General features: G+C 31.8%; 1 protein-coding gene across 5 annotated transcripts; it reads right to left on the bottom strand.

Moving 5' to 3' along the window:
• Window positions 1–66: 66 nt before the first annotated feature.
• On the bottom strand, window positions 67–8,024 carry LOC111706244 (uncharacterized). Of its 5 annotated transcripts, XM_023479068.1 has the most exons (9): window positions 7,873–8,024; window positions 7,470–7,634; window positions 5,853–6,397; window positions 5,030–5,116; window positions 4,148–4,198; window positions 3,432–3,535; window positions 2,135–2,235; window positions 1,091–1,826; window positions 67–400 (listed from the first exon to the last, which is right to left on the bottom strand). In XM_023479068.1, the coding sequence occupies exons 4-9, from the start codon at window positions 5,111–5,113 to the stop codon at window positions 271–273; spliced, it is 1,206 nt and encodes a 401-aa protein (XP_023334836.1). In that variant the 5' UTR covers window positions 5,114–5,116; window positions 5,853–6,397; window positions 7,470–7,634; window positions 7,873–8,024; the 3' UTR covers window positions 67–270. The 5 variants fall into 5 exon arrangements, with proteins under 5 accessions (XP_023334836.1, XP_023334835.1, XP_023334834.1 ...); XM_023479067.1 differs by having other exon boundaries at window positions 5,834–6,397; window positions 7,470–8,024; XM_023479066.1 differs by having other exon boundaries at window positions 7,470–8,024.
• Between the last annotated feature and the right edge of the window lie 7,712 nt (window positions 8,025–15,736).

Genomic DNA, 15,736 nt, shown 5'->3' with positions numbered 1-15,736 from the left:
AAACATTTTCAACCATTTTGTTTTGGTTAAACATTAAATACACACAACATTCAATTAAACATAAAGTTTTTAATACAATGGTGTATTCTTTATTTAGCTATAGCAAATTTTAAAACATTTTTTTATCACTAACAAACTTTTATCAAAGTGCACCTCCTCTTTGCAATTGAAAAAAATTTGATTTATGATGATGACTATTTCTAAGCAGAGTTTATAAAAATCCAGCCTCTTATGATTAAAGTTCAATTTGATCGATACCGACCGATGACATTACATTTTAACAAGACGCGATGCTTTTACAATTTTCTGCCATTTTCTGAAGTTTAGACCTTGCTGAGGATGGAAGTAAATGTAGAACCATGGATTCATCCTTCCATATTCATACTCCTTGGTTCCTGACCTTAATAAAATTCAAGTAATTTCAAGTGACCTTCCATGAAAAGATGACAATGCCTGATTCACAACGGTACCCTTGAAATCTTTGTCTGGTCAATTATGAATTAGAAATTAATGTTTTTCTTCTTCTAAATGTTTGTTTTCATTTTCAGTTTCTTTGCAAAAGTGTCTTGCTCACTTCTTGTTAATAAGAAGTGATAGAGAAACCCACTGAAATAATTACTTTTCCAAGTAGAAAAACGACGACATCTTCCTCATTTATGAGCACATAAAGGTTTCAATGGCACAGTTGTAAATCGGGCATTGCCATCAGTGTATTGAGATTGGAGGGTCACCTAAAAATGACGCTTACAAAGTCCCAATTTAAAGTAAAAGCAATGGTTCTCCTATTTGAGACATGATTAGCCACATTTTTACTTTGATACTAAACTTGGCTTACTTTACCTCGGGAAAATGTTTGGCATACTTTATAACAAGTTTTTGCGGGAACCTCTATTTTTTTTGTCTGGAAAATTTCGCGGAATTTTAGATATCTTCCATTTCTTTTGTATTGATACTTTTATTAATGCATGTGGGTTGGTTTGTGGCTAAAAGTATTCATAATCGAAGGAGTTTGGGGCATCATCTAAGCGGTATGGTGAACATAGCTTAAATTGAGATTCTAAATATATTTTTGATTTTTGGATATTGTTACCTCTGAGTTTTTTTCCATGTTGGTTTGGTCTGCGGAAGGGTAATATTTTGTAGTTTTCTGTTGGTATCCTTCTCGGCACTTGCTTTTGATTCTGAACTTTTAATTGTTGAATGCAAGTATTGTTCACTCGTTAAATCTTTTTTCGACCTTCCTAACCTCGCAAAAATGTGCTTATCAGAATTTATACTTCGTCCAATTCTACCGAAAATACTCTTATCAGAACGTCCAATCCGGCCGTAGATGCTCTTGTCAGCGCGTCCAATCCTGGCATAAATGCTTTTGTCAGCTCGTCCAATCCGGCCATTGATGCTCTTATCAGCGCGGCCCAATCGTGCATAAATATTTTTGTCCGAGCGTCCAATCCGTCCATAAATAGATTTATCAGCCCGTCCAATTCGTCCGAAGATTCGTTTGTCAGATTTGTCAGTGGTCTTTTTCTCATTTCCTCTTTTTTCTTCAAACTTTACTTGCGAAGCTGTGAGGGCAGAGAAGGGATCAAACTGAACCATATTACTGTCATATTCTAGGTCAGGATAGTCATAGAACATATTCTTATTCATTTCCTCATCTTCATCCAAAGAATTGTCGGAGAAATAGACGACATCTTCAAAATTTTGACTTTTGTAATCCGTGCTTTCATCAGCAGGGGAAAATGTTAGGTAGTTGATGTCTTCAGGAGCTGATGCAGGCTTCAGGATTGATTCATCGAAACATTTCATGTCATTACGACAAATTCCTAAAAATAATTTAGCTTTTTCACTATTAAGCTTAATTTCCGCTATGTCAAGATTTAAATGCCCGATTCAAAATTTATTTGTGTGAAAATTATGCAAACGTTGCGCAAAAAATATGGTTATTTCGTGGAAGGGCCCTACTTACAAACCCCGAAAATCATGTTTTTAAAGTTTAAAATTCAAGCTTGTTTCTTAGTATTTCTAGGAGAATAAAAACAATTCAATATTATTCGAACATAGTTTGAGAGATATCTCAGACAAATGTTATCGCTAACAATGTCTCAAATCATAAATTTCATAGATCACTAACCTTCGACGCAGCAAAGCCCTTGAAGTGTGCAGTATCCATTGAACAGTTCTCCACATGGTTTAGCATTAGGCACACAGGGGTCAACGTTCAAAGCTTCCCTCCTATAAAAGTTAAAGAGATGTTTACTCAATTCCATCAGACCTACCATCAACTAGAGATGGGCGTGTTCTTTTTTCCCATTTTTTTCATATAATACATGATTTTGTTCGTTTGCACAGTAAACAATCATTCATTAAAACCGTTTGTTTAAGAAGATCTTTAGTTCAATAAAATCGTTCGATCAGTTAAAAAACAAACAATATTTTTGGTATTTTTTTTTTTAATCGTTCTGTCATTAAAAAATATATAGTTTTTAAAAATTGCTGTTCCAAAAATGGTTCCTCGAAAAAAACGATCTTTATTGTCAAAATCTTTTGGAAAATTCGTTTGTTCAGTAAAGCATTTATCAATTTTTTCAAGTTTGTCTTTTTAAAAAAACGTTAGTTTTAAAATTTCTCTGGTTGATCCAAGTCGTTTATTATATCGTTTTTTATGAACGACACCATCGTTTACAAAAATGATGCCAATTCGACCATCAACCAAAGAATATGAAAGGTACTTCAAAAAAATAATATGTGTTGCAGTTTCTAGGAGTAATATAAACAAAGTTTAGTGCTTAATTGTTTACTTTCTCTCCCCATACCGCAAGAAATTTTTTATCTAAACGTTCCTGTTATATCCCTTACCATTAATGTTGGACAACTGCATCCTTTTAAACTAATATCGAACCATCTTTCTCGTCATTAAAGATTTAAAGTTACCGCACGAGTCACAAAAAGTATGATAAGGATTACCCCATTCGGTTGCAAAGATTAGAAAATCTAATTTTATGGCAAAGACACATTTTCAAAGCATGTTCACCGAATTTTAAAACTTGTTTGCAATTACAGCTGTCTCCAGTCTCCACAACCCTGTAGACTCTCAAGAAATGTCACCAGAAGGAGATCATTCAATTGGCGTACTCTCCCGTTTTGCCTCATATATCACTCCTGTATGCCGATTCCATTAGCGCCTAATCCAATCAGGGTTCAGCCATATATTTTTTGTCTATTCTGAACCAAAACAAATAGTATGGCGGTAACATCTATCTTTCTATCTATCTCATTATCCAATCAAAGTTATGAATCCTTCAATTGGCGCTATCAATAAATGAAAATATTTACTTCTACTGAAACTATGGTGATAGTCTGCATTTATACTGTACTGTTTGTCCCGGAACATGAAATAAACTGGAATATATTGTACAGTGCTCTCTAACCTGCATGAATCTGCATAAAGATCCCCAGATCTACACCCGAAGGGTCCACAGCACAGGTCCTCACCGAAGCATTGTCCGTCATGATTAGGTCCACATGATGGACACTTCAAATACAATATTAATATAGTGAGAATTCTGGAATAGGAAGACACAATTTTATACTTAAGATATAACTTTAAATAGCTCATCATTGAATATAAGATACAGCAAATGTGCAGTGTAAACCGACCCATTTCACAAAATGATTTTATACAGTAATAATCTAAATAACCCAGAACGATGTATAATAATCAATTAAAGACTTGAAAGGCGTCTTTGCCTTATTATTAGCAACCAAATATTATCAATAAAACAATAATAACAAAATAGTCCTAGTATTAACTTTTCCATAAAGATGCCTGCAATCTTTTTGCTTTTATGGTTACCAGAGGTATACATGATTTCGTTAAGAATTAGACATTTTCATAGTTTTATATTTAACCCTATTCCGGCTGCCCCCCTTCCATACTAGTTTGTGTAAACTAGAGTCTGAATAGGGTTTTTAAAAAAATCTCTGGTTTTCTTAAATCTTAATATCTCTGGTGCAAATCAAAAATAATATTTATTGGTATAAGTACCGAACCCCTGCGATGTTTATTCTGTGAAAATAGTGATTACAGTCCGATCAATATTTTTTTATGAAATTTCAAGACCAATCCCTTAAATGTTAAACCTACCATCCTGTCCTCAGGAGCCCCACGTTTACCTCGTGTGCCTCGCCCTTGAACCTGGGACATCATTATTTGTATTTGATTTTGAGGCAATTTATCACACTTAATATTTCCCGTTGTAGGGTGATTAATATTTATTGACTTTATCGCCCTACAACAGGGCAAAAAAATAACTTTTTCACCCTGCTGTCTAAATTTCAAATTGCATACCTAATAATTCCCGTTGTTTGGCGATAATATCTTTTTATGTCAATATAATGGGTATAATGTAAGTGCAAAAATGTTTTTGTCGTGATTTTTATTTTTACTTGTTTGTTTAAGATGAAAATGAAACCATTTTTATTTTGATCGAACACAAACTAGAAAAATTAAAATGCACAGCAAACACTTTTTCGCACGCATGATACCCAGTAAAATACCATATAAAGTTTTTTTTCAATTTGACTTAATTCATTTTATAGCAGTTCGATAAAGTTAAATTTATCACCCTGTTGTAGGGTGATAAATTAACTTAATATCACCCTACAACGGGAAATATTAGGTATAAAATTTGAAATTTTAATAGCAGGGTAATAAAGTTACTTGTTCGTCCTGTGGCAGGTCGATAACCTATAACAGCGGGAAATATTAGGTACGATAAATTCCATCAAAATTGAATAAAGTTTGAACTTAATAGTGACCATTACAATGATATAAAAGAATGTTGAAGACTGTGGCCGAAAAATCATTCAGCTTTCATCTATTTTATAAAATAAACAATAGCAGATCTAACTATAAAATGTATTTTCAAAAGGAATAATATTTCATTTTTAATTTACTACTGTGGGTATTAATTAGCTAAATAATATAAATATATATAAATATATATATATAGATGTAGATAAATACCTTGAGAGGGCAGTTAGTTATAAAACAGTTGTGTGAGAGATCAGTAATACTGAGAAGGTAAAGAAGACACATAAATACATGCATACCCTAACATTTTATTTGTAATGTCAAATAATAAAAATATTTTAAAATTAAGAATATTTGAGGTAGAGAAAAGGGTGTTTGGGATGTTTTAGAAATTTTTTTGAGAGAATAATCTCAATTTTTTTGAGAGAATAATCTCAATTTTTTTGAGAGAATAATCTCAATTTTTTTGAGAGAATAATCTCAATTTTTTTGTGGAACAAAATGTTGTTATTTTCAAAAAAAATATTTGTATGTCAAAGTGCTATTTGTCATTTGATATTTCTTCTTTCAGTATATAAAGGGTAGTTTCAATTGCACCCTGCGACCAAAGGGTTTCCCGACGCTCTACAGGGTTACCTCTAAAGAATAAGACTTCAAAGACAAGCTAAATCTTTATAAACTTAACAATTTGAGAGTTAAATTTTATATTTTGTCTTTAGAAAAACGTCGGACAAATTTACAGTTTCATTTATAAAGTGATTGAATAATCTTTGTGTAAACTCGTCTTTTAAAGTCTTTTTTGGTTACCCTATATTAATTAATTCGAGTGTTTGCTATTAAAGAATTATAAAATTTGACAATATTATCATTCATTGCCTGTAAATGCTTTTTTGTTGCATAAATTTAAATTTAAAATTGTAGTTACTATATCGTCCGTTAGATAAGATTTGAAACATTGTAAGCAAATATCCCCCCACCTCTCATTGATATAAGGATGTATCCTACCCCCGTGTTTACCTGTAACTGGTATCTATACCTAGATATCTACTGTTTATATACAGCTGGGAGAGAGGATTAGAGGTGAACATAATCCTTCTTATTTCCGTAAACACAATTAGATCAAAGGATTTTTTAACACCCAGGATTATCTTTAAATTTCAGTGAAATGATATGAATATATTTACTGAATACTGATGAAAACATTCTGTTGGGCAAAAGGGACAAAAATAAACTGTATTTAACCGTATTTAACAATTAGAAAAATACACTTACGACGTCTTGACAATTTTTCAATGGGTTTTTGTACTATTTTACATAGTCACTATCAGAAAGTGAAGAATACGACATTTGATAAATTCTTTCGATGTTTATTGATTACTTAGGGTGTAACTGTAAAAATTAAACGAGAATCAGAAAAAAATCCTAGAAAATAAAGTCTCAAAATGGCAGGACTTTTTCTTTCCAGAGATTTTCTATTTCAAGGACTTTTTTCCACAGGACTGATATTATTTTCATGATCTCCTATGGTGTGTAAGCTCTATGATAAGGTTTCTAAGGTCCAATGGTATATTTTATCTTCATCTAAACATAGAAAATTTATATTTTATGTATTCATGTAAACATAGGAAATTATTTATGGTTATTGAATGAATGTAAAAACATACTTTATGGATCTCTTTCAATTTTTAATATTAAGTTTGTTTACTCCTTCCTTCGGTTAATTGATTGAGTGGTTATCAATATTGATTTAAATAGTATGTACAGGGTGTCCCAAAAAACATGGGAATTCAGTGACGAATTCGATATCGTCTTTTTAGATAATTCTTTGATTTAGTAAAGTGATACCTACTGAGAAAGCTGTAATTTGTAAGAGATTCGTCTGCTAAGTTCACATTTTGTTTGTTTATGTTTTGACTGCATACGGTTGTACTTAGTAAAACAAGAAAATTACAGTATACAAACAGAGTAAACTTGTCTGTCTTAGACATTATAGACACACCTTTACAGTCTTTTACCCTTTTCACAAAATAAACTCTATCAGACATAATAATATTATGGCTTTTGAAATTAGGTACTACAATGCTAATTTATAACAAAGACGATATCCAATTCGTCACTGAATTCCCATGTTTTTTGGGACACCCTGTACATTCAAAATAAGGGGTTCTAGCACAAGCGGAGTTTACTTGCGTGCCAGCATTTTTCTATTACTATAACTGCGTGTACATTTAATTAGCATGGAGTTGCATGCAATTTTCTTGCATATTATAGGTATATTTTTTAAAAGGATACAGAAAATACACAGCTTTTAATCTTTGAGTGTGAACTGTGAGTTGGTTTCTTAAACTTGCCTACCAAACGGATTGAAAAACCTAGAATTTAACACAGTTTTATCGCAATTTTTAGAGACAGGAACATCAGATAGAACTGTGCTTGGTGTCGATCAACTCATAAAATGCTTAGGTTTCAGCGATACCCCCTTTCATTTTTCCTTTAAAGTCCTATTAAACACAATTGTTTAGCATTTTTTCAATACCTTTTTGCTGGCATATGCATTTTGAATGAAAAGTATAAAACAAACAAATCCGTAATTTTAAAGATTGTTTAATTATAAACCAAAACGCGTATGATTTTAAAGAAAAGAAACCAAAACCTCTAACTTTGTTTTGTCCAGGCCGGCTGGAGTAGGGATGGAGTGGTAAAGAGGCGCCATGAGCCCCGCAAAAATGACCTCCGAACCTCCAGATTTGTAGAATGACCGCCAGGCCCTGCTCAGTGACCCTTGCTTCGTCTCCGAGCATCCGCCATACTGTCTCCACTTCCCGCATTTTGGTTTTCAATAAATAATATTTGAATTTGTGCTTTTTTGTATTTTTTAGAAAACATGGAAGGACTATTTTTTAAAAAGTTGAATTTTTTTTAAATGGTCTAAATATCTATAATATGCTATACTTACAGGACAAGGCAGCGTCGTGTCCTGTACTTAAGTTTTAATAATTTAATTTACTTTTAAATATTTTTTCTTTTAGTGAGAGAATTAATCATGAATCATCTACCTGTCACTATACCCAGGCCCGTAGCCAGGATTTGAACAGGGGGGTGCAACCTGATGCGCTGCAGGCGAAAAAAATTTTTGGGGGGTTTTTAATGATTTTTTTAAACAATGTTTGGTTTGGTTTTACAGTGGTATATGGTTGTTTTTATTACATTGTCAATGCACACTATAAAGGCTAACCTTTTTAACAAGTGTATTTGAGCTTTTAAGGGAGTACTGCTTAACTAACAGAGTCAAGTAATCATTTATTACTTTGACTTTGCAATATGAAAATGATATGATCTTATTTCTTATTCATTTAAAAAAAAGCTTTTCAAGGGTCAAGGGGGAAACCCCTCACCACGGAAATGCCTCAAAAAAAACAGACTCATAAAACATAGCACACAGGTCAAGGGGGCGGGGGGCGGGGCTAAAATTCTGAAAGTGTACAGGAGATTACCATTTCATTTACATGGGACTCTATGCATATAATTAATAAATCATACTGTTTTAATTAGACTTAAACAACTATTAAATGAATATGAGTAAATTTTGATGTTGTGTTATATTTAATCAACAGAGTGTACTGATCAACTGTTAGTTAGCCTGCGATAGGTTACAGAAAAGACATGACTCAGGGGATGAGTTGAGAGAGTACACAAAAACTCCGTCACACTTTTAATGAGTAACGCACAAATAGATTATAATTTGGTTTGGAAATCAATTCTTACTCGGGCTATATAATTTATAACTAGATTTTAGAAACAATTTCTTTTATATGGGACTAGGGGGGGTGCAAATTCGTTATTGCACCCCTCTTTCAGAAGAAAGGGGGGTGCACCTGCCCCCTTGCCCCCCCCCCCCCTGGCTACGGGCCTGGACTATACCTGTTACGATAGGACGGTGACGGACCCTCATTTATTTGCAGTACTATGATTAAATTTAAGCTGAGGACTCGATAGAGTTTATATAATCTTCAAACCATGATGTCTTCAAAAATATTAAAGTTGTTTGATCGTCTTTCAGACAAACCAGCTTTAAGTAAACTTTTTACAAAAAAACTTCTGAGGATCAAGTGAATGAATCAATAGTTAAAATTTGTCGATTAAATTATTCTTTAAACTATTGAGGAGTCTACTTTGAAGATATATACAGGGTGTCCCAAAAAACATGGGAATTCAGTGATAAATTCGATATCGTCTTTGTTATGAATTAGCATTGTAATACCTAATTTCAAAAGCCATGATATTATTATGCCTGCTAGAGTTTAATTTATGAAAACGGTAAATGGCTGTAACGATGTGTTAATAATGTATCCGCAAGATGAACAGTGAAGACGGACAAGTTTACACTGTTTGTATACTGCAATTTTCATGTTAAACTAAGTACAACCGTATGCAGTCAAAACATAAACAAACAAAATGTGAACATATCAGACGAAACTCTTATAGATTACAGCTTTCTCAGTAGGTATCACTATACTAAACTAAAGAATTTTTTGAAAAGACGATATCGAATTTGTCACTGACTTCCCATGTTTATTGGGACACCCTGTATAAGTGGAGATCAAAATGGCGTGGAAAGAAAATGGAGGAGGCTCGGAGACAAAGTGAGAGGCACGGATACAGAGGTCATTTTTGCAGGACTCATGGTGCCTCTGCACCCTCTCCCTTGGGTAGGAAGAGGCAGGTATTGGTTTCTGGAACCTCAAAGGTTAGCTGATGTAAACCAAACTAATGATTAAGAGGATTTTAATTTGATTTAATGAATTTGATTTAATGAATTTAATTTAATGAATTTGATTTAATAAATTTGATTTAATTTATTTGATTTTTTGAATTTGATTTAATAAAATTGATTTAATGAATTTGATTTAATGAATTTAATGTAATAAACTTAATTTAATGAATTTGATTCAATAAATTTGATTTAATAAATTTGATTTTTTGAATTTGATTTAATAAATTTGATTTAATGAATTTAATGAGTTTGATTTATTGAATTTAATTTAATGAAATTGATTTAATGAGTTTGATTACCAACATCACTTTAGTTAAATAGATTCTTGGGATATTACAGAAGAAAATCCATAAAAATGTTTTTAGAAGACGACATTTAACAAAAGGAATAATTTTATGGCCTTTCTAATACCGGAATTTCAGAGATCTGTTTTACCATAGCTAAATGTGATGGTGTGTTTTTCGACCTACTCACATCCGCTTTACTCCACTTCTGACCTACGCTAAATCTGCTCTACTACACATCCGACCTACTAACACGTGGTTTTATAGCTGCTATGGACTTGTGGCCGCGGCGCTTGGCCACTTAGCCTGTCCTAGCCGCAGCACTCGGCTCGGAAATTGTCTTAACATAACCTAACCCTGAAATAATACAAAAATTGACTGATGGAATAGGTCCGATATTGCATGAGGTTGACAAGTTAGTAGGTCAGAAGTTCAGTAGGGAGGATGTTGTGTATTGACATTACCGCCGCAAATGTCGTCTATTTACCATGGTTAGAATCTGCAGATTTGATGATGATTAAAATGTATTTTATACAGTGAAACCCTTAATATCGAATACATCGGAAGAATTTATCAAATGTCGTCTTGACAATTTTTCAATGAGTTTTATACTATATTACGTAAATTTCAGTATTTGCGAAAATAAATAAATAGCCATGAATATGCGGGAACAGTTTTAAATAGTTTCATATAATCATTTAATTAAAGAACTAAATATCTACAACATTCCATTATCAGAAAGTGAAGAATACGACATTTGATGAATTCTTTCAATGTATTCGTTATTAAGGGTTTCACTGTAGTTTCACTGTTTGATTAGATTTGTAATCTAAAATCTAAGTAGAGAAAGTCAGCAACATGTGTTTAGCAAATTAACGGAATTTTAAGGACAAAAAGGTGGCAATACAAATTTTTTTCATTCGTCTATAGTAAAACAAGTAAGACGACATGTTCACATAATGTTTTATGTCTTAAATCATTGATGATAAATTTCCATTGTTCCATTTACCATTGTAAATTGGGCATTGTCATCTTTACATGGAGGGTCACTTGAAATTGCACTTCATTCCTTTTTATACTGACGCTAAAAATACGCTGGCTGGTTGTTAACTGCAGAGGTAAAATCATTTTTACAGTTTGGGGCTCTTTAAGGGATACAGAGTAGGAATGGATCGTTTTTAGATTTCTGAAAAACGAACTGATCAGATTTTCTTTAACAGTGTGCAGCTCTTGAGGTATACAGAGGTTACTATTCTAAAAAACTAATCGATCGTTTCGTTAGCAATAACGATGTAGAAAAAAGTCATACAAAGTTATATATTCTTCACAAATTGTGTCATTGAAACAAATTATCAAATTTTCCTTCCTTACCTAAAACAAGCATTTTACATTTTGTTAAAGTATTTTTTTTTGGTACAGCAACTTTTTTTTACATAATTCTTGATTTTTTAAGTAATCAATGTGAAATTAGCATTTTCGTCTTTTCATTATTAATTTCTCAAATTCATTCTCTGTGGACAAAATAAAAAATGTTAGTCAGTTAGTTTTGAAAAACCAAAAACGAAATGAAGAAAGAGAAGTTTTTAAACACAATTTACAAACATGGTACAGGTAATCTAGTGCAGTTCATTTATGGAGCACCACTGGAAGTAGCAGCAGGAGAAAAATAACAATTTATCCTCCAACTTGGAGTTCAAAAAATAAAACATATTGTTACCCTTAAAAAGTGGTATCAAATAAAGGAAATATAAAGGCTAATTAAACAGACTTGAGTAAATCCAAAGAGTATAGGAAAAAAATATATTTACGAGTAAACTATGAATGGATAAAAAATTATACTAATACTCATAAAAAGCCGGAGGTCTCTCGGCAGACTCTCCGCCTTTTATTTGCCCCGAGGTAACCTGCCATCTTCCGACTCTCGTCAATACTCACGTTCGTTTCAGTTTTAGCCCAGGTCATATTATTTCTTCCTGCCTTAATTGTTTTCAAGCTAAGTGTCACTGCCTATTGAATAAATTAACAATAGAATTTCCTGTTCCAACGTTGCCTTGCTTGAGGAGACTTGTCATCTGTCCCACTGCTATCCTTGACTACAGTTTATGTACAAGTAAGCCTTTCTCCATGCTAACAATAGAACATGAAAAACACTTAGATAATTAAGAAAAACATTAAATAGATCATGAAATAATATGTCTTCAACTACAACTTTTTCCCTGGACCTAGCCAACCCTTCTATGTAGAGATTAATTTTAAAGGGAGTGTTCGCGAAAAATGAAAGGGGGTATAGGCTTAATGTGTTTAAAAAGCGCGTTTGATCGCTACTAATCTTACTTCTATCTGTTGCGTCTATAAGGAGAAAATTGACAAAGACGTCTCATACCGAAGAGCGTAGCGCCAATACAAATTGAGGAAGTTGGAACATACGACTTAGACCGTAAAAAAATCAAATTAATATCAAACAAATCATTCAGATATTACAACCTATAGTCATCGATTATCTCTCGCCACATTTGTATATATTTAATATTTCATACTAGTATAGATTTTGTTTTTTTAAATAATATTTAGCTTACAACTTGTTTTCGAACATTCCTGGATAATATGAAAATGTCGTCTTCATTACCAAAAATCCTCGAAACAGGAATAAACGTTTTTATAAGTATTTCTCAGATCATAACAATTAAAACATACTATGAAAAATAAACTATATATAAATGGGGCGAAAGATAATCGATGGCTATAGGTTGTAATATTTGAATGATTTGTTTGAAATTAAATTGATTTTTTTTGCGGTCTAAGTCGTATGTTGCAATTTTCTCAATTTGTATGGACGCCATGTTATTCGGAATGAGACGTCTTTATCAATTTTCTCCTTATAGACGCAGCAGATAGAAGTAAGATTAGTGGCATTGAAAAGCGCTTTTTTATCGCATTAAACCTATACCCCCTTTCATTTTTCGCGAACACTCCCTTTAATAAAACTGATAGATTGTTTATATACAGGAAAAGGATAAATTTTAAAGCATAATCACTTGTGGATTCTTTATAAAAGTGACTTGGGAATTTAAAGACTATTGTTAGAATTAAAGACAGTCTTTTTTGGTTTTGCAAATATTTTTTTCTTATTTGTCTCTTTGGAATAATGAATTGTCAGATCATGACTGAGGAACTTGTTGCATGACCCATTTGCCTCAAATATTGATTGGGAAATTTGGAAGAACCGTTGGAATATTTATTGGGAAAATCCTTATTTACTAGAGACTAATCTCATTATTTTCATTATTAAGGGATTTGAAATTTGTACAATATAAATGGCGACTGACTAGGGTTATAACAATAGGAGAAATTCTGGAAAATTAATTTTTAGTAGCCAAACCAAATAATTTTAAATAGCCAAACCAAACCATTTTTCTAAAACATCTAGATGACCTACACAGTGTCCCATATCATATTAGATTATCTCCAATCTTTAACGCCAAAATACGCACATAATACTCGAAAAATCTAGCACTTTCTGCAAAAAGAAAATTCTATTAGCCTTATTAAATTTTTCATTTGATTCATTCTTCTTAAATTTTCTGATTTGTCCCCCCAATCGTAATTTAGACCCATTGACTAGGTCTAATTTGATGTGGGACACTCTGTAGTAACTGTACTACTTTGAACGTCTATTCTTTTACTCTAAGGCCTTTTTCCAGGCCTCAAACTTTATTGCAGAGCCATGGACATCATATAATAGCTTGGTTAAAAAATTCTAAGCTGATTAAGTTGGTTTATATTACAGAGAAAGTTTCCCAGTAAAAGTAAATCCAAAAATACAATATTAAATTAATCAAGTAAGTTCAAAGAAATAATTTGGAAATTAATTTCTATTCCTGCCACAGTCCATTGTCCATTGATTACACTAAAATTTTGATTACAACAAACCAGTTTCTGATCAGGAATCATGATAAGTAGAGATAGGCACATTTGGCTTTTTTCCAATTTCGTTCAATGTACGTGAACGAACCATTTTCTTCTTTTTCAGTTTTTCAAAAAAAAAATAATTCGCTCGTTTTTAGAATTATCATTCATTTACCATCTATTTCATTCGTTTTCTAATTGAATGTCAACGATCACTCAATTAGTTCGTTCGTTGATTCAATAAAATGTAAATGATTGTTAACAATTTTAAACCATTCATTTTTTTCATTTGTTTCAAAGAAAAGATTGTTTTTGAAGAAACATTTAAAAAAAAATTCTCTGAACTGGCCCGACCCATGAAATGAATAGGGTTGAGAATTTTAAATTTATTCTTTTTTTCAGTTTTCTTTGATTTTAATCAGGTTTTTGGTTATTTCGCTTCTTAAAAATTGTCTCTGTAAAGGAATTGAGTCTTTACCACAAACTCTGATTTTCTAATATTGATATCTTTGCAACCCAATGTAGCAGACCTTAGATATTTCAAACTATGTATTCTTTTCGATCAAACAATCTAAGTTTGAAATATCAAATGTTTACAACATCATGTTGCAAAGATATAGTCATAGAGAATAGAATAAATAGAGAGGAATTAAAAGAATCTCTCGGTATGGATTTTTTCAGTCCCTTTCAGCCTGAAAGGGAGTTCAAAGTGTACAAATCATGTTAATTTTCACAAATTATATGCAGTAGAGTACATTAATACAGTATGTTCCCTAGACTATTCATTTCAATTTCAAATTTTTCAAACTGTTAAATAAACTTTATAATGAATTAGGAGAATAAAACATCATTTGATTTATAGTTATAACAGATAATCATCGTTTGTAAAGTGGAAGGCATAGAGTCTATGTGAAATGATCATTAGTCAATTATGAAACCAGCCTATTTCATAATTTGGTTTTCTTTTAACAATAATTTGAGATTTTCTATAAAATGATATTCCAGGGCCCAACAGGTTATATAGCATAATGTGAAGTACACCTGCAGTATGGAAACAGTACAACAAAATGGCCGTTTTACACTTTTTTTCTAGTAAATTCCTCTCTATTAATTCTATTATCTATGGATATAGTTATTAATATAATAGTAATAGCAAGAATATAATTTTTCGAATGAACCATTAGACTTATTTTAAAATTCAAAAAACAAGGTAAAAAAGAAAATATAATTTTAGTCTATTGTTAGAAGTTGCTTTCTCAGTTTAAACAATTTACTTTAATTAAAGGGACAGACTGGCTATTTAAGGTAGTTGAACTGAGTATGCAGTGTTGTGGACTAATTCCTTAGGATTCATTTTAGACATATAAAACTTTTTAAAGATCTGTAAATCCTGAGTTTGAGCGCAAAGTCGACTTTCAAGATCGTTCTTTTGGGTGGATACGTTTTAGAAGTCGTTTTTTTACTATTAAATAAGGACGACGAAAAATAAAGTAAAAAATACACAGTAATCTAATTAGATGGGTAGGAACATATTTCTCATAAGAAATTTGATAATTTAATGCTAGAATCAATTATTTCGTTTTCATCATTATATTGAATTTCTTATTTTCTTTGAATTTATTCGCAGATTTCTTCAAATTTTTCAAATGTCGTCTTTTCAACAATCATTCCAGAAATCTGCAGAAGATCTGCAGAAAATCTCTTTATGAATAATGAGAAAATAGAAACTATTAATTGAACAAGATTACTTATTTTCGATGATAAGATTAATTTTGTATTTTCTCAACCTGTTCCTAAACAACTAATTAGTTTACTGTAGAATTGTGTTTACAATTTTTGTCGCCGTTATTTAATAATTAAGAAAAAAAAAAAATTCTGAAAACGTATCCACCCAAAAGTATAATTTTGAACGTCGACTTTGTGCTCAAATTCAGTATTTACAGATCTTTAAAAAGT

Source organism: Eurytemora carolleeae, unplaced genomic scaffold (genome assembly GCF_000591075.1).
Source record: "Eurytemora carolleeae unplaced genomic scaffold, Eaff_2.0 scaffold697, whole genome shotgun sequence".
NCBI lineage: Eukaryota > Metazoa > Arthropoda > Copepoda > Calanoida > Temoridae > Eurytemora > Eurytemora carolleeae.
Note: the sequence above shows the minus strand (reverse complement) of the source record. Positions and strands in the feature narration are given on the sequence as shown.